The sequence below is a fragment of the Coturnix japonica genome, chromosome 26, assembly GCF_001577835.2.
Source record: "Coturnix japonica isolate 7356 chromosome 26, Coturnix japonica 2.1, whole genome shotgun sequence".
Taxonomy (NCBI): domain Eukaryota; kingdom Metazoa; phylum Chordata; class Aves; order Galliformes; family Phasianidae; genus Coturnix; species Coturnix japonica.
The window spans coordinates 663,768-687,214 of NC_029541.1; the positions used below are offsets into that span (position 1 = coordinate 663,768).

Here is a 23,447-nt window from a genome sequence, read left to right on the forward strand (position 1 = left end):
CCGCGGCACCTGGGGCCGCCCCCTCCCCTTCCTCCTCCTCCTCCTCCTCCTCCTCCTCCTCCTCTCCCCCTCCTCCTCCCGCAGACGCGGATGCTCTCGGGCGGCGGTGGCCGAGGTGCGGGGCGGTGGGGGCATGGCGGCCCCGGACAGCTGCGTGAAGGTAGCGGTGAGGTGAGTGCGGGGTTCGGGGGTCCTGGGGCGGGTGCGGCCTCTGGGGAGTTGGAAGGGGGTCTGTGCAGCACCGGAGGCTCCGTGTCCGTTCCCTCTGTGCCGGCATCCCCGAGCCGTGCTCGCTGTTCCCCGTCCCGCTTCGTACTGCCGTGGGACTGCTCCGGCCCTGCGAGACCCCATAGGCTCCATCAGTGAAGCCCGCAGTGCGGGAAGACCCCCGGGCCGTCTCCATGCAGCGCAGTCATGGCCGGGTTAGGCTTCCTACCCTCGGTGGTGTCAAAGGCTCTTTGAGGAGGGGGTCCCCCCGCAATGTGTGTGTGGGGGGGGGGCCGACGACTCTGCACCATCTCCGTGTCCTTTGTGCTGCCTCTGAGCTGGGAACAATGCGCCTTACGGCTCCTGCACCTAAATAAAGGAGCTGCCGACAGCACCTAATTCGTGGGCTGCCCGAGGGGGTTCCGGGGCTGAGGCCCTGAGCGGGTCTGCAGGCGGTGGGCACATCCCGAACCTCCTACACGCCCACACGACAATGGATGGAAGAGGGATGAAAGTGGGGGGCTCTTTGTTAGCACTGTACCGGGCTGGGTGTTGTATTCTGAGCGCTGCCCCTGGGGTTCTGCAGTTCGGTGCTGTTCTCTTTGCTTTTCTCTATTGGAAAAAAAAAAAAAGGAAAGAAAGGAGGAAGGAGCCCCTGCGTCCCCCACCAAAGGGCTCGTGAACCTATCAAGTGAGGAAGGCAGGGACAGATCCGGAGCTGCCATCCTCATGGCTTAGACTGGACATGTGTGTTCCTCCCACTTACGCTATGGTTGCCCAGGCTCAGCACGCACCTTCCAAGCCAGCCCTGGGTGGGCTGAGCCCTGTGCAGGGCAAGGGGGTGGTTGGACCCTTCCTCATCCAGCTGCTCCTGCATTGCTTTCCATCGTGAGGCTGTGGGATGGGGCAGCTCTGGGGGGGGGGGCAGATGGTGCTGTGTTACAGCTATGGGTGTGGACGCTGTGTCTGGCACCATGGGGTGCTGATGACATGCTGCAGTGAGGCTGCATTGATGGAGGATACACTGAGGTGCTGCCCTGGGTAGAGCAAGAGCACAAAAGATGCTTTGGGTGGCAGCGTCAGTGATGAAGGGGAAATGGTGGGTGTGTGGCTGCGCATGCCGGGTGTTTGTGCACCCAAACGCCTCCCTGCACTGCTGCTCTGACAGTGGCATAGTGGTTTTCTGCACCCCTCCATTTAAGGGGCTGAGAATGGAGTCAGGCTGCAGTCTTGCAGGTTGGGCAGCAGTGGGGAGGTGACAGCATCCTTGTCATGTGGGTGTTCCCATGGTGCCTGCATGGAGGCAGGACGGGGTGTCCATGCAGGGTGCTGACCCAGGGTCTGCGAGATGCTGGCGGCTGTGGGTAGAGATTTCCTGATGGCCAGACTTTTCCCATCCTCCATCCTGTGCTTTTCTTAGGATGGAGCCTCATAACAAAGGCCCGGGGTTGTGTCCCTTTCTCAAGGAGATGGAGCAGTGCTGTCGGGGTGGTGGCTGTGGGGCTGCTTTGGTTCCTGTTTTCTCCTCATGCCTTTAGCCCCCATATGCTATGGGGTCAGGGCTGTCCTGTGTACGAGGGGTTCACAAGCAGGAGTTGGAAACACAGTGCCTTCCCCCTGCGGTATTGTGATGGGAATGGGGTGTCCGTGATGAGGGCTGGGGTGGGAAAGGAAGGGTCCATCCCTCTCCCATCCTCTCCTTGGTGAAGTGATCCCTGCTTGGTGCAGCGCTGGGATGATGTAGTAGAAGAGGTGAAGACAAAGGAGGGCTGGGAGTGAGGATGCTGCGAGACAAAGCAGGCAGCAGGCAGGTCGGAGGCTGTCGAGAAACAGCCTTTCGCCCCACTGCTTTTGTGTCAAAGCAGCCCCTGGGGGCTGGCATTGGGTCCCCTCCCCAGCACAGCCAGGATTCTCTTTGTGTGGCACCTTGCTGGGGAGCAGCCAGGCTGCAGGAGCCCTCAGACCCCCACCCGCCGTGCAATCCGTGCAGTCCCAGCTCCTGGAATGGGGCAGTGAGGAGGAAGAGGATTAATACCTTTGGGTGTGGCAGAAACAGGGACAAAAATCTCCCTTTTGTTCCTTCTTCCTAACGTGAAGATACAGCCGTGCTGTTTATTCAGGTCTCTGTATTGCTGCTATTGGTGGGAGCGAGGTGGGCTCACCAGTGTGGGGAAAGGGGATGCTGGATACTGGGATTTTGGAGGAAGGTGCTGTGTGCTGCTGTGTTTAAATGGGTGATGTGCATGGTCCCACTGCTGTCAGGGGGTGCTGCAGCCACCTGAACCCAATTCTGTTGTCCCTGGGGTTAGGTGGTGGAGCTGCCCCATCCCTGATGATCCGTGGTTCTCACAGCTGTCCTGCCCTGGCACAAGGAAGTAGGGGTGAGATGCTGCAGCATTTCTTGCTGTCAACCTCTATGCACAGCTTAAATCTCCTCTGTTTCCCTCCAAGATCCCCAGCTGGCTCTGGAGACCTGCAGAGCTGGATGCTGGGGGGGGGGGGGGGGGGGGGGGGTTATTTAGGGCACAGGGGGGGGGTGTGTATGCTTCCTGTGCACCAGCAGTGAAATGGCTGGTGGCTGCTGCTGCGCTGCCGTCAGCAGGGAGGGACGCAGGCCCAGTGGCTGCTGCTGGCCTTGCGGCAAGCTGGTGGCTGCAGGCAGGGCTGCTTTTCCTTTGCCATCAGCATGAAGCCTGACACGTTGCTTTGTGGGCACCTGGGAGCTGCCTGGCTTGGGAGGGAATGAGGGGCTGAGCCAGGTGCTGTGAGCCACATTCGGGTGCTGGGCAGGGAGCCCAGTGCTCCTTGTGCTCTGGGTGCTCACTTGGAGTCTCAGGGAGGCACAGCATCTGCTTCCTTCTGCAGGTGACCTTCACAGTGACTGCTGCAGCTGCTGCTCCATCCCGGAGCACACTGGTTACCTGGGTACCCCTCTGCTGGGCACATGGGCTTGCAAGCAGCTCCGGTGGCTGTAGAGAGCTGTGTTCTGGGGCTGAGGAGCAGGGCCCTGCTCCTGTGTGTGTGTGGCTTTGTTGTGTTGAGGGCTGATGGTGTGTGTTAACCTGGAGAGTGTTCAGCCCCATGGCGGGGGGGAGGCTGAGGAGCGGGGTGGCTGCAGAAATGCTCCCTGAGACCCCCAAATGCTGAGTCAACTGGGGGAGCGCAGCACACGAGAGTGCCCAGGCAGCAGCAGCGACTCAGGAAGCAGAGCTTGTGAAATTGGGGAAGGAAGTTGAGTCGGGTTTCAAGTTTATTTAAACCCTGCAACCTCCAGTGCTCTGCCGCTCTCATAAGCACTCCTGCTGAGATGCTCCATGCCCCTGAGCAGCAGCATGAGTTCTGGCTGCCTCCTGCCCTGGGAACTGATCCCGTCTCCTTGGGAGCAATGATTTGGGGACAGATTCCTGCAGCCGTTGCAGCGTGCCTGGGAGGGCCTCAGCTTGGTGGGAGCAGGGTTGTAAAGCATCCTGCCTGCATCCTGCTGCTGTGTGGCTGGGGCTTCTCTGCTTGCTGGGTTGGTTCCTGCAAGCATGAAGCCTTTGGGACCAGCTGTGTTTCAGGATGGTTTTGGATGTGGGAGGTGGGGAGGTGTCATCAGCCTGAGCTGTGGGTGCTGCCTGAGGGTGATGGCACAGGGAGGGGGATGGTGTAACCCAGTGCTCACTGTCATTGTGGTGCTTTGTCATTCCTGGGAGACCATCTATGGAAAGTCACTCTGGGGTTGAAGGTGGATGTTCTTTCAGTTTCCCTTCCAACCCAAGTTATACTGTGAAATGACTGCCTGGGGGTGACTCATAGGGCACAGTCCTCTTGCGATGCCGTGATACCTGCAGGTCTGAGGGGTGTTGGATCAGTTTTGTTCAGCTCTCACAGGGGCTGTATATAGGGTGAGCTAATGAAGTGGGCATTTGGGCAGAGAAGGAGGTGAGATAAAGCTGGGGATGTGCCCGGCTCCCAAGGTTACAGTGCCATGGGATTTCCTTTCTGTAGGCACTGGGGTGCTCCCCACTGAATGGCACTGACCCATGGCTGCACCCCAAGACCTGTAAGGGAAGCAGCATCACAAGCACAGGGACCACAAACCACCTTCCCCATCCTCAGCCTAGGGCTCAGTCCTGGGAAATGCAGACCCCAGGTGTGTGGGTGAGAGGGTTTTTTTCTGCACCTGGCTTCTATCAGGCGCACACTTGCTGGCTTTTACAGCGGAAATGTTAGAAAGGAGATGGAAATATTGCTGGTGCAGGGGGGGAGTGCAGCTCCACTGTGCAGTTCAGTGCAGAGACGGCTCTGCCTGCAGCATTGCCCCGGGTAGGGCGGCTTCAAGAAGCTTTCAGTGCTCGTGAGTGGGGATTTAAATCCTTAGTGCCCCGAAGTATCAGGAACGTGGAGCTCCCAAAGCCAGGGGGCAGGACCGGCTGTGGCATTCCTGCACCAGGAGCGAAGCTGGGGGCGGGTGTGAGCAAATTGCAGGAGACAGAGCTCCAAATGAGAGCAAATCACAGGAGCCGAAGCTCGAATCCAAGCTGTCAGCACAGGGAAGGTGATACTCCCACCAAGCCCGTGCTAATTGAGGAGCCAGCCTTGTCTTTTGTGCCCTTCCCACTGCCCCGAGTCCCAGGGGTCTGTTTCCTTCCCATTGCTGTCAAAATAGTCCCTCCTATGGGGTTAAACAGCTGGCAGGTTTGGGATGTGCTGGATTGCATGGGGAACTGCTGCCAGGCTCTGCCAGCTGCATCCCTTTGTGAGTGACTGTGCAGAGTTCTGTTTGCAGACATCCCTGTGGCATTACTCCCCCCAGGTCCATGGTGGGACTGATGGCATTGCCAGCTGCTGCTCATCAGCTTGTGGGGGCAGAGGAGGAGTGCAGGGACTTTGCAAACTCAGCCTGCTTCTGGTGCACTCCAGGTGATGCTCTGGGTAAAGCTGAATCCCCTGCTTCCCCCAGGCCCTGCCAGCCCTTTCCTGTGGCCCTGGGTTGGGGTTCTCCTGTGCAGGGTTCCTGTACAGGCTGTGTGTCCCCTATTCCATTGCAGGTCCTGGTGCCAAGCAGATGGTGCAGCTCGGGGCTGGTGCTCTCCTGCCAGAGCTAATGAACAGCACACGGTGATTGAAGGGTTTCCCTAAGCCTGAGGATTAGGGGGCCCAGGGTCTTCTGGGGTTCACAGCAGCGGGGATTGCCCCATAAAGCTGGTCACAGCCAGCACCCCGTGTTTGTGGCAAGCAGAGGGTCTATGTTGGGGTCACTTGTGGGATGGATATAGTGTGGTGGAAGGTTCCCCTACTGAGCCATGTCTAGTAGGTCTCCATACACACCTTGGCTCTGCAGAGGTTCTCTCATTTCCCCAGCAGGGCTGTGGGGACCTGGCAGTCAGCCCTGCTGTGTCCTCGGTGCCAGCCACACACTGGTATGAAGGGAGGCTGAGCCCTTCCCCGTGCTGTGCTCGCTCCTGCTAGGAAATGCCTTGCCTATATCTCTTAATCTGAGTGTTTTCTGACCAGACCTGGCAATCCCAGGGGAGCCTTATTCAATTTTCTCTGATTGCTGAGCTGCTTCCCTGCTGCGGTAATTAAATGCTTAACTTTGTCTTGATTTGGGTCCAGAGCAACTGGCAGTGCCAACAGCAGCCTCTGGGCAGCAAGGATTCTCCCAGGACTCAGTCAGGAGTGGGGCTGGGCTTTGTCTTCCTTAGGACCCCATGGGACTAGGCTGTATTTGAGCTGATTCTGGCAAGTATGGACAGCACGGTGCTTTGTGTGCTGGTGTGGAGATATGGGAAAACCTGGGGTTCTTTGCCCTGATGCTGTTGCTGGTGGTGTGGAGTGTTGTGCTTCTTGCTGTGGAGAAGTGGGATGTGGGAGTGTGCTGCCATACCCTGCAGAAGGGAGTTCTGAAGCCCTTTGGGTTTGCTGTTGCCATGAACAGGGAAAAGGGAATCTGAGGCAGCAGGGGGCATGAGGGCGTGATTGCAGGCATCCACTTCACTTGAATCGGTCCTTCCTTTGTACTGGGGGCTGTGTGGGGTGTCCCAGTGAGTGCAGCCCCTTTTCCTGGCCAAGCAATGGGTGAAGGAAGCCCTGCCATGGGGATGTGGGCTGTACCCCTCCCACAGCCCATTCTTTTGTCTGCAAGGACAGAGATGCTGGGTTCTCCCTGTGGGCTCTGCTTCTTCCCCCAGACAAGAGGGACCCCAAGGGCCGCCCGTGGGATCCGCTTCCCCATGGTGCCCATCAGGCACTTGGCTCCCCAGCCTGGCCTCAACAACCCTGTCTTTGTGTGTGCCCCCATACTCCCTGCCCCTGAGGGTGAAGCCTCACTCTGCTGCTTCCTCCCAGATGCTCGGTCGCCCTGGCAGCTGAGCCATGGAGACGAGCGCTTTCACAGCTTGCCAGCATGGCAGGAAAGGGGAGGAGAGAGATGCTGTGCTCTGCCGGGCCTTTGTGTCCCCTGCTCGGCTGTGGGCCCTGCCTGGCACAGAGGAGGCTGCTGTTGCAGGGTTTGTGCCCCGATGCCAAAGCAGGCAGGGTCTGCTGGGCTGTCTGTTACCCCCTCGGTCCTTTGCCACCAGCCCAAGTGCAGGGAGAGCCAGCAAGATATGTGAGGGGTGGTCGAAGAGCCTTGATTTAGTCCAGAGAAGAGGAGGCTGATGTGATATGAACACCTGCCTGATCAGGTTCTGCATTGCCCAGTGCCTGGTGTGGCAGTACTCCTTCTGGGATAGGAGAGGATAGAACTGTAGAATCATTTGAATTGGAAGGGACCTTTGGATGCCATCTGGTCCAACTCCTTGTACTGAATAGGGACATCCAGAGGTCAGTCAGGTGCTCAGAGCCCCGTCCCCATGACCTTGGGTGTCTCCAGGAGTGGGGCAGAGATGGGAATGGATGAGACCCCCCCCCAGTGGCAAAGAGCTGGGACTGTGAGCAGGAAGAACAGCATCACTGGCCCAGAGATTCCCTCTGTGCTGGCTCTTGGTGGTGGCCACGTTAATCTCCCCATGCTGGCTGGTAGGGCTGCCAGTGACAGTCACTGCTTCCCCAGAACATCCCATTGCAGGGTTGTGTCTGCTGGAAGCTGCTGGTGCTCCCTGGGCTCATCTCTGCCCCCCGGCTCCCTCTGCTGCGTGATGCAGGGGAGCTGATATTTGCACTGTCTGTGGCAGCTCCTAACCTGTACCCAAGTGGCCCTAAGTTGCATCGGGGGACTCTCAGGTTGGATATTAGGAACAATTTCTTCTTGGAATGAGTGGTCAGCATTGGCACAGGCTGCCAAGGGAGTTGATGGAGTCAGTGTGGCACTGAGGGATGTGGTTGTGGGCATGGTGGGGTGGGTTGGGGTTGGACCCACTGATCTCAGAGGTCTGCTCCAACCTCAGTGATTCTATGGTTCTATGAAATGACACTTGGGCTAAGTGCTGGGGCCTAGGACCTGCCTGTGGGCACCTGTGTCTCCAGCCACCCTTGGGGATGCAGGGTGGCACAAGTTGGTGCTGGCACCTGGGTGTCCATTCATACCCTTGCAGGTTCCATAGCTGTGGTCTCCTGAAGTCCTATGGGAAGTCCATGTGCAGTCACACACAGTGCTGCTACCCAGCCTCTCTCTCAAAGTCACATGCACATATTAAACCATTTTCTGGAGAGGGAAGGGGGGGTGGGGGAAGAAACAACAAAAGCCTTTTGCTGAAATCTCTGCTCTCATTTTTCTTAAGAGGAAAGATTTTCCAGCAATACAGGGCTGGCAGGCTGTTGTTCTGTCTGTTTCCCAGTGATGCTGTGTGTGACTGGGGAGGGGCAGTGCTTCACCTTGGTCAGAAAGTAATTAAAACTGGGGTTCATTTTCCTGCAGGAGGGTGGGACCCTGGGAAGGCAACAGGAGAGAGCCGGGCTGAGCACATCAGAAGCTGCTTTCTGTTGTGGCTGCAGTGCTAAATATACCCTCCGACATGGATAGCTGTTCCCACACGTCTGCTGCTCTGCTCCCTGGTGGGTGGTGGTCCCCCCAGCTCTCACTGCTTGAGATGTGGGAGCCTCGACCTGCAGGGCCTCCGCTGCGGTCACTGCCAGCAGTTAGGCTTTGGAAGAATTAATAGCTGTGTTTATGAAGCATCCAGGGAGGGGAGATGTGCAGTCATTAAGCTCTAATGAGAGCTGTTTGCCAGGGCGTTTGGCTTTGCGTTCCCTTTCTCCGCAGCTCCCCAGGGCACTCAGCTGCTTCCTGCAGCCAACACATCCCCAAAACCTGGAGCTGTGCAGCCCTGATGCGTGCTGCTGTCTGATGTGCAGCAGATCCGTGTCTGCCCAGCTCTGTCAGCACCTTCGGTGCTCCAAAGCCCTCGGGGTGGTGTGCAGAGTGTTGGTCACGGTGCTGCTGGAGCCCTGCGCAGCTTCTCCTGTCCTGGCTCTGTCTGCAGAGCCCACAGCCTGAGGCAGCCATTGGGCTGGATGGTGCTTTGATTCAGACAGTTGTTTTGGTGTTGGGACTGTCTGGTTGCATTTTGCATTTCAGGCTGCTGTGAATGCAGTTTGATCTTGCTGTCTCCTGCACGAGTGCACCCATGCTGCGTCTGGCTGCTGTGCATCTCTTCTGCCTACCATGCCCTGGCAGTCCGGGTTGCTTCTGTGCATTGATTGGTGCCTACGTGCAGCCCAGAGCCCACTGCCTGGCAGGGGACACTGCAGCAAATGAGTTGTTGTGGGTGTGGGTTGGTGCAAGGGAAGCTTTAAGTGCAGTCTGTGGGTTGTCAGCCCATGCTGCTCTGTGTGCTCTTTGCTTCATGCCATGAGCAGTGGTACTGCTGGACCTCAGCCTCCAGCACCCACAGTCCCAACACAGAGCATGTGGGCCAGGCAGTGGGGTGATCTCAGTGTGTTCCTCCTCCTGCAGGATCCGTCCCCAGCTGTCCAAAGAGAAAATCGAGGGATGTCACATCTGCACCTCCGTGACCCCTGGTGAGCCACAAGTGCTGCTGGGGAAGGACAAAGCCTTCACCTATGACTTTGTCTTTGACTTGGACACGTGGCAGGAGCAGATCTATACAACATGCGTGGGCAAGCTCATTGAAGGCTGCTTCGAGGGCTACAATGCCACTGTGCTGGCTTATGGTCAGGTACCTGCCTTGCTCTGCCCTGGGCTCTGGGGTCTCCTGAGTCAGCATCGTGGAAGTTAGGAGCAGGCAGGGACTTAAAGTTGCTGGGTGTGGAGGGGATGAAGCTGTCTCAGGGTTGGGTGGGAGCTGGAGCAGGGTGAGAAGGGGTGGTGGGACTGGGGCATGAAAGTGGGAGGTGGTGTGGTGGGGTGCAGGGGGGTTCAGCAGAGGTGCTTGGGGTGGTACAGGCAGGACCCAGCTGGTGCCTCTTTGCAGACTGGTGCAGGAAAGACATACACCATGGGCACTGGCTTTGACATGAACATCTCTGAGGATGAGCAGGGCATCATCCCGCGGGCCATCGGACACCTCTTCAGCGGCATCGAGGAGCGCAAGCGGGCAGCACAGAGTCAGGGGGTGGCAGCGCCTGAGTTCAAAGTCAGTGCCCAATTCCTGGAGGTGAGTGATGGTGAGCCAGGGGTGATGACATGGCCTGCATTTAGTGCACAGCTCTCTTCCTAGCAAGAATGGCAGGAAGGCATCCTCTGGCACATTTTGAAGCGCCAGGCCCTAGCAGCCTCGTCTTTATTACTCACGTGCATTTTTGCCCCATTCAGCTCTACAACGAAGAGATCCTGGACCTGTTTGACAGCGCCCGTGACCCAGATGCACGTCACCGCAAATCCAACATCAAAATCCATGAGGATGCCAGTGGGAGCATCTACACCACGGGGGTCACATCGCGGCTCATCAGCTCCCAGGACGAGGTGGGTACAGCATCGGTGAGTGCAGAAGAGGGATTGAAGCCAGGGATGCACTATATGGGCATCAAGACAAGGGTGAGTTCATCTGGGATGTAACAGGACAGCCCCAGCATGGAGAGGTCAGGACTGCCAAGAGATGCTGTCCTAACTCTTTAAAAGGGTGCTTGAAGGTTTTCTTTCTCTGCTGTTTATTGTTGCAGCTCATCCAGTGCCTGAAACAGGGGGCTCTTTCCCGCACCACTGCCAGCACCCAGATGAATGTGCAGAGCTCTCGGTCTCATGCCATCTTCACCATTCATCTGTGCCAGATGAGAGTGTGTGCCCGCCCAGAGCTGGTGAGACTGAGGGGCTCTGCCCCCCCTCCTGCTTTCTAGCTGGGCTCTTCCTGGCTCTGTGTGGGTTCCCTGGGAAAGGAGAATGGTCTGAAGCCTCCCAAAGAAGCAGGGTTTTGTCTTGTTTCTCTGTAGTCATAGTCAATATTAGCATTTATTTTTATATATTTGCCGGAGATATTTTTAGGTATTTGCCAGAGCAGCTCTGTCCCAGGGATGGGGTGGCTCGCAGCAAGCTGCTGTCGAGCTCACCTGATTGCTGGGGGGGTCCAAGTTGAGGGTGAATGCTCAGGCTTGTATGGCTGAGGGGGCTCCTGTGGGGTGTGTGGTAGTGACCCCTCTGTGTGTGCCTGGCTGCAGGTGAATGGGGAGGTGACTGGCCTGCCAGATGGAACCCAGCCCACCACTGAGTATGAGACCCTCACAGCCAAGTTTCACTTTGTGGACCTGGCTGGCTCGGAGAGGCTGAAGAGAACAGGCGCTACTGGCGAGAGAGCGAAGGAAGGCATCTCCATCAACTGTGGACTGGTACAACCCTGGGTGTGGGATGGGCAGCAGGGAGAGGGCAGGGGCTGCCTGGGGTACCTTTGGCTTCTGCTTGCAGCTGCTCCATGCTGCTGGAGTTGCTGTGGGTCGTGCTGCTTGGAACTGTAGGGAAGATTATCTGTGATCCATGGCTTTACTGCTGAGAGCAGGACTATGGGGTACAGCACAAGCACAAGTGTGCTAGGCTCCAGAAAACTGAGGGCTGCTAATTTGAGCTTAAAAACTACCCTGAAGTTCGGTGTTGTTCTTCACTGCTCTGGTGCTGGGAAGGAGGGCAAATGCTGAAAGTGGCCAGGAAAGCCCCATGCCTTCCCATCTTGCACCACGTACATGTGTCACAGCGTGCACTCTTAGCCTGAAATTCTGGCTGTGTGGCAGTTGTGTTCTCAGCAGGGGCTGAAGTTGGTTGAGGACTTTTCCTTTGTGTTGGCAGCTGGCGCTGGGGAATGTCATCAGTGCCCTTGGAGACCAGAGCAAGAAAGCTGTGCATGTGCCCTACCGTGACTCCAAGCTCACCCGCCTGCTGCAGGATTCCCTCGGTGGCAACAGGTCTGGGGACCCGCCAGCATAGGGCTGTAATGGGCAAATGGGCTTGGGGGCTTTGGGGTGTGTAGGAGCTATTTTGGATGACTTGTGGGTTTCCTGCTTTGGGGTGGGTGCCTCCTGACAGGCAACATGGCATTGCGAATGTGAATGCCTTGGTTGCTCGTGAGTCCCAGCTGCAATTAGGCAGCTTTGGTAGAATTAGCTGGTGTTAAATGCTTTGGAGCACTTGCAGATCCGTGATGCAATGGGTGCTGTTGCCCAGCATGACAGCCAGAGTTCTCTGCCTGCTGTGAGGGCACTTTTCTGTAGAGCCCATTCCTGATGATGCTCTGTCACTAGGAGGGATTGAACCCAGTTTATGCCTCAGTTATAAACCGTAGAAGGGCTGGGATGGATGTCAAGGCACAGGGCTTGAGCTGAAGTCTGTGTGCTGAGTGGGGAAACCACCCCTTCACCCTGCCCTTCACCCTCCCAAGCCAAACCATCATGATCGCCTGCGTGAGTCCGTCTGACCGTGACTTCATGGAGACCCTGAACACTCTCAAGTATGCCAACCGGGCTCGCAACATCAAGAACAAGGTGGTGGTGAACCAAGACAAGACAAGTCAGCAGATCAGTGCCCTGAGGGCTGAGATCGCCCGTCTGCAGATGGAGCTGATGGAGTACAAGGCAGTGAGTGCCCAAGAGAGTCCATGCAGATGGAATGGAGCTGGGAGGAGGAACCCTTCTAGTGTTTGGATTGGGGCAGTTTTAGCAAGCAGGACCTTCCTGCCCATGGTTCTCCCTCCCACAGATAATGTGGTAATTTATGGCCATTTCCCATGTGTCCTGTGGCCTGGCCAGTTGAGCTTCACTCTGGATGAGTGTTTTGATAACATTAGAATGGTGTGAGTGAAGCTAAGTCACTGTGAGGATGGCAGTTTTCCATTGCTGATGATAGCTGATGAACTGCTACCTTCCCAGTGCTCCTCTGAGGCAGAAGACTGGACTGGTGGGTCAAGCTTAGGAGGTTCAGACAGGGGCTCAGAGATGCTAGAGCAGAGAGAAGCCTTGAAGCATCTCTGGCCCTCTGCCTGTTGAGTTCAGGCTTTCCTAGTCCTTAGATTTTTCATTCCCCTGTTTTGGAGACTGGGGTTGCCCTCAGGGAGGCAGTGGTGGGGCTCCTTGTGGAGCACATCCCATGCTCAGAAACTGCCTGTGTGTCCCCACAGGGCAAGAGGGTCATTGGGGAGGATGGTTCAGAGGGCTACAGCGACCTGTTCCGTGAGAACGCCATGCTGCAGAAGGAGAACAGCGCCCTGCGCATGCGGGTGAAAGCCATGCAGGAGGCCATCGACTCCATCAACAACAGGGTCACCCAGCTGATGAGCCAGGAGGCCAACCTGATGCTGGCCAAGGCAGGTGAGGCTGGGCACACACACGTTAGCCTGACCCACCCAGTGTGGTAGGGACGGGTGCTATAACACTGTTGGTGTCTTACCTTGAGCCCCCTAAGCCTCTGCTTCTCCAGGTGATAGTAACGAGGCCATCGGTGCTCTCATCCAGAACTACATCCGAGAGATTGAGGAGCTGAGGTGAGCCAGGAATGAAGTTTGTTGGGTCATTTGGGCTGGTTGGTACCAATGCAGGGTGCAAGCCCAGATGTTGATCCTGGCTCTGCGACTCCACCATTCTGTTTGTAAACTCCAGAGAGGCAGCAGCTAAGACCACTGGGCCTATGGTAGTCCCAGTCTTAGTGCTGAGCAGTGCTTTGGCCAGTATCATGGCTGCTGATGGATGGGGAGATTCTGATGGGAGTCCCTGCTGTCCTGCAGGGGCTGCTAACCCACAAATCTGGGTCCATCTCTGCCTTTTATAACCCTGGGATACCGACTCTGCAGCATCCTGGCCCTCCAATTCGAGGTGTCTGAGCATGGTTTGTGTTTGACGTGTTACTGGCATGTCTCTTCATTGACCTACATCTCGTCTCTGCTTCCCAGGACAAAGCTCCTGGAGAGTGAATCCATGAATGAGTCCCTGCGTCGCAGCCTCTCGCGCCTCTCTGCCCGTCCCCCCTACTCCATGGGCTCATCCCCAGCTCCTGGCCTGGCTGGGCTGGGCAGTCCTGCTGCCCCTGCAGAAACTGAGGCCTCTGATGTCCTGCGACGTGCCAAGCAGGATCTGGAGCGGCTGAAAAAGAAAGAGAGGAGGCAGCGGAGGAAAAGGTAAAGGCTGTGTGATGCTGGGAATGGGGCTACCCCACATCAGCCCTATCTGTTCTCATGGGGATGGATATCTCATTTTTAACCTTATCCTTGCTAAAACCGTAGCACCCAGACAAAATCTAGGCACGTGTGTTCCTTTCCTGGCACTGCCTTGGTTGTCTCTTCACCCACCAAGTATCTGGAGGGTACTTTCCCTATAGAATACAAGAGCAGGAGGTTGGCGGGTCCCTGCGGGGCTTGTTCTGACATTGACTCACCTGTGCCCCACTGCTCTCCCCCAGCCCAGAGAAGGAAGCATTTAAGAAGCGGCCAAAGCTGCAGCAGGACAATGGGGAGGAGACAGATGAGAACGAAGCAGAAGAGGTGAGAGGGGCTTCGTGCTCTTATAGATGGGATGCTCAGTTATGGAGGACTGACATCACCCTGAGAAGGAGGGTGATCAAGTTCTGGCCTGGTCCTGCAAGGAGGGGCTGTGGACGTACAGACACTGCCAGGTGTCAGCCCTGCTATGCAGTGAGGAGCCCATGTCTCTCTGGGGCCTGGTTTCACCAGAGTTAGGTGAAGGAGGGCCAGGGGACACAGTGCTGGTAGGGAATGCATGTAGCACAGAGCTGTCCTTTGCTGTGATGTGCAGTATGGGTCCAGAAATGATGCTTCAGCCCATGGGTATCCCATGTAGGAGGCTGAGTCACACTGTAGGGGCTGCAGTTGGGTACTGTGGGGTGAGCTGAGGTTTTGAGCAGGGTAGAGACCACAGAGAGAAGGGCAAAGCCATGCTGTAAGTTGGAATACGGCACTTTCTGTTAGGAGGAGGAAGAGGAACAGGATGAGAGTGGCTGTGAGGAAGAGGATGGACGTGAAGATGAAGATGAGGACTCGGGGAGTGAAGAAAGCCTGGTGGACTCGGACTCAGATGCGGAGGAGAAGGGTAAAGTGCAGAGTCCAGAGCATGGGGGGTGCATTTGCTGGATTGGGCTCCAGTCCTGGGAAGGGAGAGTTCCCTGAGACTTTGGCTTGTGTCCTCTCTGGGGGCTCTGGCAGAGCCAGAGTCAATGAAGGGAGCCTCCAAGTTCTCATCTCTCCCCCCACTCGCTCCTTGCACTGTGATTCTGTGGAGCCATAAGAGCAATGCTGTCCCCATCCTTCCTGGTCTGACTGTCCTCTCTGGCCTCCAGCCGTGAATTTCCAGGCTGACCTTGCAGATCTGACCTGCGAGATAGAGATCAAGCAGAAGCTGATCGATGAGCTGGAGAACAGCCAGCGGCGTCTGCAAACACTGAAGCACCAGTATGAGGAGAAGCTTATCCTGCTGCAAAACAAGATCCGGGACACACAGCTGGAGCGGGACCGGGTCCTGCAGAACCTCAGTGAGAGCCACCTCATCCACAGGGTCCCATCCCAGCAGCACTGGGTCCCTATTCTCCTCCTGCCCACCTGGCTAAGGGCTGACACATCCATCCCCTACATGCAGCCTTAGACTTTGTCATCCACACTGCTCTGCTTGAGCAGCTGGGATCCCAAGGCTGTGCTCTTATTACTGTGGGAGAAGGAGCCGGAGAGCTCTTGATCCTGCTGGTGCTGGGGAGGTTGGTGAGGTAAAGCCTTTATTGAACACTGCTTGGTAGGGTGTAGGGATTTCCTGGGTGAGTTGTGCTATGAGCATAGAAAGACCCCAAAGACCCACAGTATAGCAGATCCCCAGTCCCAGCATCAGCCAAGCAGGATGCACTTGGATGTAGATCCAGGTCCACATCTCCTTTCAGCCCAGCAGTTGGTGTAACCCACTGCCCCTGTTTTGTGCTAAGTCCTGATTTTTCATCCCACTGGGTGCCCCAGACAGACCTCAGCCTGTGCAGCATGACAGTGGGCTCTGGCAAAACAGGCAGGGCACTGTGACCCTTACAAGCCCTCTCCATACTCCTGCAGGCACCATGGAGTGCTACACAGAGGAAAAAGCCAACAAGATCAAAGCAGACTATGAGAAACGGCTGAAGGAGATGAACAGGGACTTGCAGAAGCTGCAGGCTGCCCAGAAGGAGCACGCTCGCCTGCTGAAGAACCAGTCCCGTTATGAGCGGGAGCTGAGGAAGCTGCAGGCAGAGGTGGCTGAGATGAAGAAAGCAAAGGTACTCAGGGTGGGAAGAGCATCTCTTGGGAGCTGTGAGGCTGAGACTGGTTTGGACAAGCCCGGCTTCCTGCTCTGCTGAAGGAAAAAGCTGTTTTTTCTGCTCCTGCTGGTGAATGCAGGATGGCTGTCCTGACTGCTGGGAACACCAGATGCCCACGCAGACATCACAGACATCACACCTCCCCTCTGCAGGTCGCGCTGATGAAGCAGATGCGGGAGGAGCAGCAGCGGAGACGACTGGCAGAGACAAAGAGGAATAGGGAGATAGCACAGCTCAAAAAGGAGCAGCGCCGGCAGGAGGTGAGAAGGCAGCTTGCCCGTGTGCTGCAGGGTCACCTGGTGCCAGGGACAGCCCTGAATCTCATGGTGTGGTTGTTGGAGATGTGTGAGCTCCCCACTGTGTTCAGGGGAAGAGTATAACTAAAACCAGCCTTGAGGCTGAAAACTTCTGCACTGTTAAAATCACAAGTGATGCTCATGCCAAAGCAGCTGCTCTAGTCTTTGGTGGTGGAAGCTTCTGCCATTGCTAGGGTGTCTGGGCAGCTTTTCTTTCCTCAGCAGGACCCCATAGTCTGTCTCTCCTATGCAGTTTCAGATCCGGGCTCTGGAGTCTCAGAAGCGGCAGCAGGAAATTGTGCTGCGGAGGAAAACCCAGGAGGTGAGAGGAGGCCACCTTCATGCAGCCCTCAGCCCCGAGGGGGCTCCCAAACAGTGGCTCAATGACACCGAATCTGGGAGCTGAGGTTGGTGATGGGTTTATCTGGGGACAGCTGTCTGATGGTAGCACCTTGGGCTGTCTTCTGGGCAGGTCTCAGCTCTGCGCCGTCTCGCCAAGCCCATGTCAGACCGAGCTGCAGGCAGGATGAGCCAGAAGCCAGCCATGCTGGACTCTGGTGCAGAGGTCTCAGCCAGCACCACCTCCTCTGAGCCAGAGTCTGGCGCTCGCTCTGTCTCCAGCATCGTGCGCCAGTGGAACAGGAAAATCAACAACTTCCTGGGAGACCCTTCACCTTCTGTCAATGGGGCTCGGCCAGTCAGGTCAGGGCAGTGGTGGCACTGCAGGGCTGGGTCAGTGAGCAGCAGGGTATCCCAGGGCTCGTGGGTGTCCCTTTTGTCTGATGGCAAAGGCAGGAGGCCAGCTCTCCATTGTGTGTTTGGCTGGAGGTAAAGTGCCAACGCAGGGGACAGGCTGTGCTTGGAGTGTGCTCTGTAAGGTGCAAGCTGTTAGAGCAGGGAGGGGTGATGGCAGAGGTGGGTAATCCAAAAGCGAGACAGACTCCTCTGATGCAACCAGCACTTGGGCATCCTTCTGGGAGACAGCACAGCTTCCCAAACACGGTGCTGCCATGTGCCTCTGTTCCCTTTGGGCTGCAGGAAGAAGTTCCCCAAGAAGGGGTCGAGTCAGACCTTCAGTAAAGCTGCCCGCCTCAAGTGGCAGTCGCTGGAACGGCGCATCTTTGACATCGTGATGCAGAGGATGACCATCATCAACCTGGAGGCTGACATGGAGAGACTCATCAAGGTGAGGGTAGTGGATATGGGGTTGGGGGTGGCCATGCCAGCACAGTGCCAATCCTTCTCCCTTTTCCCCTCAGAAACGAGAGGAGCTGGCACTGCTTCAGGAGGCCCTGCTGGGCAAGAGGGCGAAACTGCAGGCAGAGGGCCCTAAGGAACAGAAGGGGCTGCAGGAGCTGAACGAGGAAATTGAGGTGCTGGGGGCCAACATCGACTACATCAATGACAGCATCTCCGACTGCCAGGCTACCATCATGCAGATTGAGGAGACCAAGGTGGGCAGGGAGAGAGGGAGGGAGATAGGAACATCCCTGAGAGGGAGCTCAGACATCACAGTGCTTCCTGAGTGTGGGAGAAGCCACTCGCTCCTCACTTCACTGGTCTCCATGCAAGTGGAGAAAAAAGCTGTGAAAAAAGCTGTGCCTCTCAGCACAAATCCCCCAGGTTTTGGTGCCCAGTTCTGACACCAGACACAATGTGCAGGTGCTGGGCTCCTTGCCCCCTCTATCGTCAGGAGGCTTTGCGCACTCTGCAGTCAGGCTGTGCCCCTGGGACAGTGGCTGTGCTGCCAGCAGTGCCAGTGGGGCAGAAGTGGAGCAGCTTCAGCCCTGAGCATCTGTGCAGGCTGTGGTGCCCACTCCCTGCCCCATTGCTGTGCCCCCTGGCCTCATCCAGGTCCTCTCCTTTCCAGGAGGAGCTGGACTCCACGGACACCTCAGTGGTGATCAGCTCCTGCTCCCTGGCTGAAGCCCGGCTGCTGCTGGACAACTTCCTGAAGGCATCCATTGACAAGGTGCTGCTTCTGTTTGGAGCACTGTCTGCACGTGGGGTTCCTCCCAGCTGTGGGATGTGCGGTGAGGATCCCATTGTGCCTGTCTGAGGATGGTCTGACCTTCCATCTGCCAGGGCCTGCAGGTCGCACAGAAGGAGGCCCAGATCCGCCTCCTGGAGGGTCGCCTGAAGCAGACAGATGTGACTGGCTCCTCGCAGAACCACCTCATCCTGGATGCCCTGCGGGAGAAGGCTGAATCACACCCTGAGCTCCAGGCACTGATCCACAATGTCCAGCAAGGTGGGACAGAGCCCAAACCAACCTCCCATACACTGGGTATGGCCTCTACCTCTTCCCCCTGGCATAGAGCTGGACTTTCTGTGCTGGGTGCTCAGAAAGCACCAGGAGATGCCACCATTGGCATCAGTGTGCCCTTGGTCTGCATGGACGGTGCAGAAGACCTGCCACCCCACAGCTGCCCAGGCTGTGCCCTTAGCTCCAGCGCTGTGTGCTTTGGTTGGGACTTGGTTCCCTTCATGCTGCTGATGTGCCTTCTCCCTTGTGCGCAGAGAACGGCTACACAAGCACAGATGAGGAGGTCTCTGAATTCAGCTTGGCCTCGGATGGCAGGTGAGCAGCCAGCCCTGCAGGCTGTGCATGAGTGTAGTGGCCAGAGATGGGGTGTGGTACCGCCTATGGGATTTGGCAGGTAGATATTGAAGGAAAAAAAAGATCATCTGCAATTTCTTGTGGTGCCTTGCCCTTTGGGGAGGGCAGAACAGACAACTCAGACACCAAAAGACTTGATCAGCCTTTGGAGAAGGGGTGCTGGGGAGCAGGGAGTGACCTAGGGATTCTGAGGGACTGGTAGCAGCCTGTGAAAGGAGGTCGGTGCTGAAGATCCAGCTCTGTCACTTTCTCCCTGCAGCATCTCCCAGTCTTTCAGCATGAAGGGCTCAGCGAGCCAGGATGATTTCAAGTTCAAGGTGAGTTGGCCATTGTGTAGCTCTGTTACAGAGTATTGAAGAAGGGGTGGAGGGATGTGTTGGGTCCATACATGAACCCTGTGTCTTGCTCTAGGGAGAGCCCAAGCTCTCGGGGCAGATGAAGGCAGTGTCAGCTGAATGTCTAGGACCCACGCTGGACATCTCCACCAAGAACATCACCAAGTCCTTGGCATCCCTTATGGAGATCAAAGAGGATGGGATCAGCTTCTCAATCCGAGACCCCTATTACAAGGAGAAGGTGTCACGCACCGTCAGCCTGCCCACACGAGGAAGCACTTTGTGAGCAGAGGGTGATAGTTCTCTGGGCACCGGGAGGTTGGCTGGAAGGCATGGACCACTGGGTGGGAAACTGTGCCCTGGATGTGGGGGGTCAAAGCAATGAGGATGAGCCAAATTCTGCCATCCATCCTGGTCAGTCTGCAGCAGATAGCAGTGGTCTTCTCCAGCAGGCTTTTGGAGGACATTGGGTCTTATGTTGGCATCCTGTGTGGGTGGAGAGGAGAGTGGTCCAGGAGGAGGGAAAGAAGGGGTGGTATGAGGGGCCCTATCTCACTGCCCTTGCTTATCAGCCTTCATGGAGGCTTCTTGGGTTGCCAAAGGTTGTTGCACTCAGAGAGTGACTCGAGGCATCCTCTGATCTCATGACTGTGACACGAGACAACCCAACTTCTCCATTTGGGAGGGAGGAATGAAGGGACGTGGAGGTTCAGCACTGAGGCCTCTGGATGGAGGAGGGCAGGCATCTACTATGCTCTTTTGCTTTTTTTTTTTTTTTTTTTTAAGTCCCAGACAATCTCGTGTCTCAGACACATCGCCTCTCACAAGGAGGAAATCCTATGACCGTGGGCAACCTGCAAGGTGAGGGGCTTTGGCAGGCTGGCAGAGGTGCCTGCTGATCAGCTCTTGCTGCTTCAGCTATGCCCTGGGGTGTCAGCCTGAGCAAGAGGAGTTTGGCAGCTGCCAGGTGAGCAGTTCCCAAGTCACATGTTCTCTGATCCTTCCTGGCTCAGGCCTCCAGATGTTGGCTTCACTCCTCCCTCATCCCCTCCCACGCGCCCACGCAACGACCGCAATGTCTTCTCTCGTCTCACGAGCAACCAGAGCCAGGGTTCTGCCTTGGACAAGTAAGTTGAGGTGGGGTGGGAGAGTCTGAGTGAGGGGCACCTGTGCAGTAACAGCAAAACCTTATCAAGTCCCACAGTGGGGTATTGGAGTGCAGCACCTGGATTGTCTCAAGCCACCCTCCTGGCACTGTATTTCCTTAGTGCTCCTCTGCAAGAGCAGCTCAATGCTGTGCAGGGGTCCTGCTGGACTCCTGCCTTGTCCTATCTGGTGCGTGTCCCTCTGAGCTGGCTGCTTGCAGGAGCTCACGGTCCTGGGCTTTGGCTAAGCTGTGCAGTGCCAGGCTGTGACCACTGGAAAATGCCGTGCAGCAGGATGGAGTGAGGCAGGGTGGGGGTCTGCAGGAAGCTGACGGAGTGGCACCGACCCACAGATGCAGCTCCAGCAGGTTGGGCAGCTGTCCTCACCTGGGAGCACTGCCTGCAGCGTGGACGTGTCCTGATGGAGATCTGCTGTGTGATCCTCACGTCCCCTCCTGCTCATCTGCCCTTTCCTCTGGTTCTCTGTGTGTGCTTCTCTTCTTCCCTCTCTCTTCTTTCTCCATGTCCTCCTCTGGCTTGGATGCAATAACAATCCTCCACCTCTGACTCTTCTGCTGCCTCTTCTAGTCTGGGTATTCTCTCCCATAATCCTGCTAATTTTCTGCCCCTAGGTCTGATGACAGCGATTCCTCTGTCTCGGAGGTGCTGAGGTATAGACAACTTTCTATTATTATCCCTTCCTCTTCTTTTCTGTCTCATGATTTGCTCTCCCTCGTCCCTGCATGCTCCACCTGTGCCTTGCTGCTCTGCCCATCTCCCAGCTTGTGTGTGCTGTCCCCTCCTGGCACGCCACCCACAGTGCCTGGCAATGTCCCCCTGGTTGTGAGTTTCAACCGTTCCTGCTCTGCTCAGCCTTTGAAAGTGTGGCACTGGGTTTGCCTGTGGACATGGGTTGGTTTGCAGAGGCAGCATGCTCTGTGTCATTTCTTGTCAGCATGTCCTGTCCCATCCCTGGCTCTCCAGCAGGACTGTAATGCTGGGGTGAGCAACACTGGGCACTGTCAGTGTGTTTTTCTTGCAAGCATCTTCCAGGGAAATACGTGCAGGCGTTCCCCACTCTTGGCTGTATCTCTGCAGTGCTGGGTCCTGTGTGAGCAGAGCTCTCTGCCCCAGAAGCCAAGTCACTGCTGTGCAGAGCTCAGCCTCGGGCTGAATGTGCTCCTGAGTTTGTCCCAGTGCAAGGACAACCTTCTCATTGCCCTTTAGGAGCACCTCTGGTGCTGATGGGTGCTCTGCTCTCAGCAACCACTGGATACACGGCTCCAGACGCGTGTGTGCTTTGTCACCTTGAGCTGTTTGCTCTGATCGCATCTCACCCTGGGGAGCCGGGATTTCCCTTTGGTCTCGGTGTCACTTCGAGACCAGTAGCAACACTAGGGGTCAGAGGAGAGCTGCTGAATGTGTGAGCAAAGCTGCTAATTGAGAAGGAGATCGCACGCGTGTGACTTCTAAACCCGAATTAATGAGCTTACCTTCACCCTCCTGACTAATGCAGACCTCATGCAGCCCTGGGCCTGCCCTTCTCCAGCCTCCTGCCTTGTTTTGCCTACTCAATTTGCCCTGGAGAGGAGCTGTGGGTGGTGGGAGGCAGCGCTTGGGAAGGAGTCGGTGCCTCCACGCCACGGAGGAACTCCCCAGCCCAACTCTCTCAGGCACGTTCTTCTTCCTACAGACCGGAGCTGTAAGATGTGGAACTTGGTGACGGGTCAGGAAATTGCTTCCCTCAAGGGTCACCCAAATAATGTCGTTTCCATCAAGTACTGCAGCCACACGGGGTTGGTGTTCACCGTGTCCACATCGTACATCAAAGTGTGGGACATCCAGGACTAAGCGCGCTGCATCCGCACCCTGATGTATGTAGTGGGAAGAGTGGCTGTGGGGGACTGTGGGCAGCTCTGGCTTTGCAGAGGATGGTGTGAGAAACTCCTGGGGTCCCACAGGCTGGAAACAGAGCCCAGCTGTTTTAGGATCAGTGCCTACAGCTGTAGGAAGAAGGGAGGCTTAGGGAGATCTTGGAATGGAAGAGAAGAAGAGCAGCCCCAAAGTGGGAACTAGGGCAGGATACTCCATGTCATGCACACACCAGGCATCCTTGGCTCCACCCCAAGCAAAGCACTGCTCTGGAAGGTGGAGGTTTTGCTGGTCCCATGGCGGCCAGACAGCTGCAGGACCATTCCCAGTGTGGGACCAGCTGAGAGCCAACAGCTTCTTTGGGCCTCGCAGGCTCTGAGCTGGTCTCTGATCATCCTTTCTCCTCCCATCCTCCCTCCTCTAGGTCTTCTGGCCAGGTGATCTCTGGGGATGCATGTGCTGGGACAACCACCCGCCACTGTGACCAGTGTGCAGGGGGAGCACCAGATCAACCAGATTGCTCTCAACCCCACTGGCACCACCCTCTATGCTGCCACTGGGAACTCCGTCCGCATCTGGGAGCTGAGCAGGTGAGGGGCAGCACAGAGGCAGGCAGGACAACTGACTGATTCTGTGTGGACGGTGTCCATCTGAAAAGACTCCCCTTAGGAAAGGGAAAACCTTTGTAGCTGTGGAAGCTGCCTCAAATGAGGGCTTACAGAACCCTTTCATATGCCTTTTCAAGCCCCTGTTTTGGACCTGATGGGTGATGAGCAGCAATGGGACTACTTGAGGCGTGGCTTCCATCTGTGAGAAGAGGGAAGAAATGGGAGATGAGCAGCAGCTTCCCCAGGCTGTGCCACTGACCCTGAGCCCTCACTGCAGCCTGGGCTCTGCAGATGGCTGTCGGTGTGCCCCAGAGCTGCCTTCATCCCTCAGCATCACTGTGAAGCAGGGTACCCCTGATGGCGATGCCCCCTTTTTGGGGACCTTTCTATGTCAGGAGTGCTTGAGGGCAGTGGGCTTTGTGCTGGGGGAGGGCCCTGGAGGAGCTGTGCTGTTGGGAAGGGGCTGACTGACCCTTGTCACTGGTTGTAGGCTGCAGCCCGTTGGGAAGCTGAGTGGCCACACTGGGCCCGTGATGTGTCTCACAGTAAGCCAGACAGCAAGCAACCATGACCTGGTGGTGACGGGCTCCAAAGATCACTATGTCAAGGTACTCTCCTGTGGCTGCTGGGCAGAGCACCCCTCTGAGACCTCTTCTCTCCCCCTTGCCCAGATCTCTGGGTTCCCCTGTTCCGCATGTGGCTTTTTGTGCATCTTCTCACT

General features: G+C 56.6%; 1 protein-coding gene across 3 annotated transcripts in view; it reads left to right on the top strand.

The window, feature by feature from the left end:
* The first annotated feature begins 40 nt into the window (after window positions 1–40).
* KIF21B (kinesin family member 21B) overlaps window positions 41–23,447 on the top strand; it is a 24,540-nt gene continuing 1,133 nt past the window's right edge. The window contains exons 1-28 of one of the 3 annotated variants that reach the window (XM_015884740.2): window positions 41–171; window positions 9,089–9,311; window positions 9,567–9,749; window positions 9,908–10,057; window positions 10,255–10,389; window positions 10,747–10,914; window positions 11,366–11,481; window positions 11,955–12,150; window positions 12,690–12,879; window positions 12,989–13,052; window positions 13,458–13,682; window positions 13,964–14,045; window positions 14,490–14,610; window positions 14,858–15,049; window positions 15,609–15,808; window positions 16,003–16,110; window positions 16,400–16,468; window positions 16,619–16,848; window positions 17,185–17,332; window positions 17,406–17,600; window positions 18,017–18,118; window positions 18,232–18,433; window positions 18,667–18,727; window positions 19,026–19,083; window positions 19,178–19,383; window positions 19,888–19,962; window positions 20,115–20,228; window positions 20,879–20,917. In XM_015884740.2, the coding sequence (XP_015740226.1) occupies window positions 134–171; window positions 9,089–9,311; window positions 9,567–9,749; window positions 9,908–10,057; window positions 10,255–10,389; window positions 10,747–10,914; window positions 11,366–11,481; window positions 11,955–12,150; window positions 12,690–12,879; window positions 12,989–13,052; window positions 13,458–13,682; window positions 13,964–14,045; window positions 14,490–14,610; window positions 14,858–15,049; window positions 15,609–15,808; window positions 16,003–16,110; window positions 16,400–16,468; window positions 16,619–16,848; window positions 17,185–17,332; window positions 17,406–17,600; window positions 18,017–18,118; window positions 18,232–18,433; window positions 18,667–18,727; window positions 19,026–19,083; window positions 19,178–19,383; window positions 19,888–19,962; window positions 20,115–20,228; window positions 20,879–20,917 (3,890 nt within the window). In that variant the 5' untranslated portion in view covers window positions 41–133. The remainder of the gene's footprint in view (window positions 172–9,088; window positions 9,312–9,566; window positions 9,750–9,907; window positions 10,058–10,254; window positions 10,390–10,746; window positions 10,915–11,365; window positions 11,482–11,954; window positions 12,151–12,689; window positions 12,880–12,988; window positions 13,053–13,457; window positions 13,683–13,963; window positions 14,046–14,489; window positions 14,611–14,857; window positions 15,050–15,608; window positions 15,809–16,002; window positions 16,111–16,399; window positions 16,469–16,618; window positions 16,849–17,184; window positions 17,333–17,405; window positions 17,601–18,016; window positions 18,119–18,231; window positions 18,434–18,666; window positions 18,728–19,025; window positions 19,084–19,177; window positions 19,384–19,887; window positions 19,963–20,114; window positions 20,229–20,878; window positions 20,918–23,447) is intronic. The other 2 variants (XM_015884741.2, XM_015884742.2) reach the window with 2 other exon arrangements.